At 35.2% G+C, this 4,299-nt stretch overlaps 2 protein-coding genes across 2 annotated transcripts; one reads left to right on the top strand and one right to left on the bottom strand.

Moving 5' to 3' along the window:
* The first annotated feature begins 272 nt into the window (after nucleotides 1–272).
* LOC115237392 lies at nucleotides 273–2,080 on the top strand. Its single transcript, XM_029810393.1, has 7 exons — nucleotides 273–474; nucleotides 549–802; nucleotides 957–1,119; nucleotides 1,208–1,334; nucleotides 1,412–1,543; nucleotides 1,630–1,686; nucleotides 1,759–2,080. The coding sequence occupies exons 2-7, from the start codon at nucleotides 628–630 to the stop codon at nucleotides 1,855–1,857; spliced, it is 753 nt and encodes a 250-aa protein (XP_029666253.1). The 5' UTR covers nucleotides 273–474; nucleotides 549–627; the 3' UTR covers nucleotides 1,858–2,080.
* Nucleotides 2,081–2,422: 342 nt separating this feature from the next.
* Nucleotides 2,423–3,862, bottom strand: LOC115237385 (protein ALP1-like). Its single transcript, XM_029810380.1, has 2 exons — nucleotides 3,540–3,862; nucleotides 2,423–3,456 (listed from the first exon to the last, which is right to left on the bottom strand). The coding sequence occupies exons 1-2, from the start codon at nucleotides 3,860–3,862 to the stop codon at nucleotides 2,469–2,471; spliced, it is 1,311 nt and encodes a 436-aa protein (XP_029666240.1). The 3' UTR covers nucleotides 2,423–2,468.
* Between the last annotated feature and the right edge of the window lie 437 nt (nucleotides 3,863–4,299).

The following is a 4,299-nucleotide window of genomic DNA, read 5'->3' as shown; positions in this document are numbered from 1 at the left end:
TTAGATTTTAGATACTGTTTCTCACTCTGGCCGCAATATTACTGAGAGGACGCTAGTGCGCAGCGATCTTTTTCCAGTCACACTAACTCCCGTAAGACCATTGTCTTTAATAGTATCTCGTCGGTGGTAGGGCTGTGTTCCGATTCCCTACCCGGGTGCACCCGATATTATAGTATACGTGACATATACTATAATATCGGGTGCACCCGGGTGGGGAATCGGAACACAGCATAGAATGTATACGGTCTAAATGCTTAAGGATAATTTAAGGCCCTTGCACAATGCCAGGCAACAGGCAATAGGAACAGGAAATAAGAACAAGGGAAATAGGAACAAGGAATTCCAACATACCAGAAACCTTGTACCAATACAGAATGGACCGTGACACAAGAAATAAACACAGAATTTCCATCACATTGGAAATTCTATGCCTATTGCTTGTTGCCAACCAATCACAGCGTTCGAATTTTTGAGGTTGTATTTACGAACTTTTAGCGCGTGTATACACATGCCATATACGTTTTACAAGCTTTATTTATTACAAACAGCAAATATGTTCGATCATTGTGATTATTCGAATCGTTTCAAGAATACAGAAGAGGAAGAGTGTGATGATGGTCTGGACGTATGATATTTAATCATCAAAACTCATTTAACAAATATATAAAATTTGGTGATGAATTATTAATAGATATGGTTCGTTCTCGTCCATATCTTTATGATAAAAGTGTAGAGAATTATAAGGATACGACAATGAAGGAGAATACATGGACAGAAATTGCCACTGCTCTAAACATTACACGTAAGTAAACTTGAAACGTTAACTTGAGACAGTCTAAGAGACAAACCTTCTTTTCAGTCTCCATTCTCCATTCTCCAGTCTCAAGTCTTTAATTATTGCATTCTACAAAGTTTTATATGTATTACATGATTATAGTTGTTTGTGTATGATATAGTTGCAGAGTGCAAGAATCGATGGTTACGTCTCCGGCAACGCTTTAGTAAGGAAAGGCAACTGCGAGAGCAAGAGACAAGAAGTGGAGCCGGAAAGCCTACCAGACAAAAATGGATGTTATATGAGAGCCTTACTTTCTTGGGAAGGCATATAACTCAAAGAAAGTTTGTTTCATTTATTTCTTCAAATGATCGTAGTTCTGTTGATAAATTCAAACAATTCAATATACTCAACAACGATTTATCATTTCAGAAGCTTTTCTAATATCAATTTTACAAAGCTATCCGAGCCAAGCAATGTCAGTGGAACATCGTTGAAAACCCAACATTCAATAATTCTTCAGGATGACTATGAAATGTCCACCAATGACAATTCCAATGTGCGACTTCTTTTTTCTTACCAATATTATCTTATTTGAGAAATATGTTATAAAAACTCATTTTATTCACGTTGCAGCACAAGACATCAACTTCAACATCTGGCCAGCAGTCACTGCATACATCGACGTCGAAAGAAATATGCAACACATTGCCAAACATGTCGATTCATAAAAATCAGCCTACTGTTTATTTGGAACAAGATCATGATGTGAGTATAATTTTGAATCAACATGAGAAATGTACAAAATAATATTTATATACATTTAACCGATGTTTTTAATTTTTGAGTCACAGTCACCCTCGCCGTTGCTACGCCGTACGTCACTTGCAACAACTGAAGAAATTTCATTGGTAAGTAATTTTAAATTGTATTATCAATTGATTCTAAAAAAAAAACTTACGAATTTCAAAATTTTTTTGTAGCCATCGACATCTTTCTTGTCCCAAACATCTGCTTCGGAGACAGAGGGATCAGTTAAAGTCAGTCCACCAACTTCTTGCTTTTCGGGGAACCAACAATGAACTTTTAAAAAGCGCAGATTTGATCCAGTGGAAACAGCATTCCATCAGATGAACAGCACATTAAATACAATGGTAGCTGAAGTGTGTTCCCGGAGGAAACCGGTAAACGAAAACGATCCAGATGTTCTCATTGGAAAACTCGTCACAGCGGAGCTTCAAATGACAGCAGAACCACACAAAAGCGAGTTAAAACGAAAATTTATGGAGTTGCTATATTTTTCTAAATCCAAATGAATGTAATTTTAAGTTATAATTTCTATTCACGCATTCTCCTTAATTTTCATATAGTTTTTATTTATTTTACTTATGACGTTAATTTTGTTATTTCATATTATATATTATTACATATATATTTTATTTATTATTATATTTAATTTTAATTTTAATTTTGTTTTATTTAGTATCAGAATGGATAATTAATTTTAATTACATTGTAGTTTATTATAAATAAAAGTTTATTTGGTTTCTAATAAAAGAACAATTTTATTTTTTACATATAAAAATAATAAATGTATTTACAATATTTTTCATATTCTTGTATCTTACTGGAGAATATAATATAATTAGTCGTCACATATAGAAATGTACGGAAAACGATACAATTGTAAATTTTAAGGTACATCGTAATGTTGTCCTCGACGTATATATTCATATTGCCAAGGAACTTCCCCAGCTACTGTCATGAAGTATGACGAGAGAGTATCACGCATTGCATATGCTTCTCTAGTAGCTCGATGTGCTCCTGCATTTCCTATAGGTCTTATATGGTTATCTTGTGATTGTTGTATCCACTCTCCTTCTATTAAGTCTCCTTCCATTTCTCTGTCTGCAAATTGGGGAGAACAATATCTTTGCTGCAGCGGGATTTTTTCGACATTTTTAGTTTTTAAAAAATTATGCAAGCACATTGTTGCCAGCACCAATCGGTTAGCAACATCTGGATTAGCATATATTGTTCTTCGAAATATCCTCCACCTGGCTGCAAAGATTCCAAATGTATTTTCAATTGTCCTTCTGGCCCGGGATAGTCGATAATTAAAAATCCTTTTTTGCTTATTTAAAGATCTTCCTGGATAAGGTCGCATCATGTATGTAGACATTTGAAATGCTTTATCTCCAACAAAATAATAAGATACTTCCTTGTCACTTCCTGGTAGACGAGCAGTGCCTCCAGGTATATTGAGCGTACCTCCGTATAGAGATTGTCCGAAATTTGATCTGGAGAGGATTCCACCATCACTTTCACTGCCATACGCACCAACGTCGAACAGCGTAAACTTATATTGAGCATCACAAGCAGCCATCAGCACAAGACTGAAAGTCTTCTTATAATTAAAATATATTGAGCCAGAGTTTGGAGGTGCCTGGATCATTATGTGCTTGCCATCGATTGCTCCAACACAATTTGGCAAATTCCATAATTGTAAAATATTACTACTGATTCTTGTCCATTTTTCTTCTGTGGGATGTTTCATATAAATTGGCATCAGAACATCTGCTATAGCAGAGCATGTTTCCTTAACAATCATATGAGCGGTAGACTCTCCTACTCTGTATGCTAAAGCCACAGATAACATCTGATCTCCTGTTGCTAAATATCTGCAACAAAGGTAATTGAAGAATTTTCGAAAACTCCGTTCATGAAATATATATGTATTATTTTAAAACATATATATCTTTACCTCAGAGTTATTGCAAGATGTTGTTCTGGACATATTGGGGTTCTGATACTTCTTTTCTGCAAGAACGGACCTACTAATCGCAATAATTCATAAAATGTGGGCTCATCCATTCTTGTATATCGAAAAAACATATCTTCATCTTCTTTCAACTCTGCAAACAAAGTTGCGAAGTCACCATACTGTGCACGTCGAGTATTGATGGGACGGACCCACCATCGCCTGTTCCTCCAGCGCTTGGATTTTTCCGCCTTCCATGCAGTATACAATGCTAAACTAGCTACTTGCATTGCACAGAGAAATAACATTACGCTTTCGTCATCCATAACAAATAACCTAAAAAGAATGTTAATGGAAATATGATATTATATACTAATAAAACCATATACAGTACAGAATTATATTTATATATACATACTAATATTTAATTCGCAGCAAGAATTCACAATACAGAAGAATTTGGAAATATGTCACTTTTGGGTTATGTTTACGTGGATCAGCTATGAACATGAACACAAGAAGCAGCCGACAAAATTTGAAACTTCTGATTGGTTGTTTCTTGTTGTTATCGCGTCATTGTCCACCGGAGACGATAATTTCTTATTCCTTATTTCTGTTCCCTGTTCCTATTGCCTGTTGCCTATCATTGTGCAAGGGCCTTTACATTTAGAGTTTGATGCATGACCAACATAAAGATATAAAATAATTACATCTCAACAACGTCCAAAGGGCATCCAGTACATACATGTAGGATATCCTGAGA

This window comes from Formica exsecta, unplaced genomic scaffold, assembly GCF_003651465.1.
Source record: "Formica exsecta isolate Colony F162 unplaced genomic scaffold, ASM365146v1 scaffold114, whole genome shotgun sequence".
Lineage (NCBI taxonomy): Eukaryota > Metazoa > Arthropoda > Insecta > Hymenoptera > Formicidae > Formica > Formica exsecta.
The sequence above is the reverse complement of the archived record's forward strand: the minus strand, read 5'-3'. Positions and strand labels throughout refer to the sequence as shown.

Bases quoted from the DNA above. Each gene is read 5' to 3' on its own strand.
- LOC115237392 (XM_029810393.1), top strand. From the start codon at position 628: ATGATATTTAATCATCAAAACTCATTTAACAAATATATAAAATTTGGT. The intron at 1,120-1,207 runs GTTTGTTTCATT...TTATCATTTCAG, and splicing joins AGGCATATAACTCAAAGAAA to AAGCTTTTCTAATATCAATT. The intron at 1,335-1,411 runs GTGCGACTTCTT...TTCACGTTGCAG, and splicing joins CCACCAATGACAATTCCAAT to CACAAGACATCAACTTCAAC.
- LOC115237385 (XM_029810380.1), bottom strand. From the start codon at position 3,862: ATGGATGACGAAAGCGTAATGTTATTTCTCTGTGCAATGCAAGTAGCT. The intron at 3,457-3,539 runs GTAAAGATATAT...CCTTTGTTGCAG, and splicing joins CATCTTGCAATAACTCTGAG to ATATTTAGCAACAGGAGATC.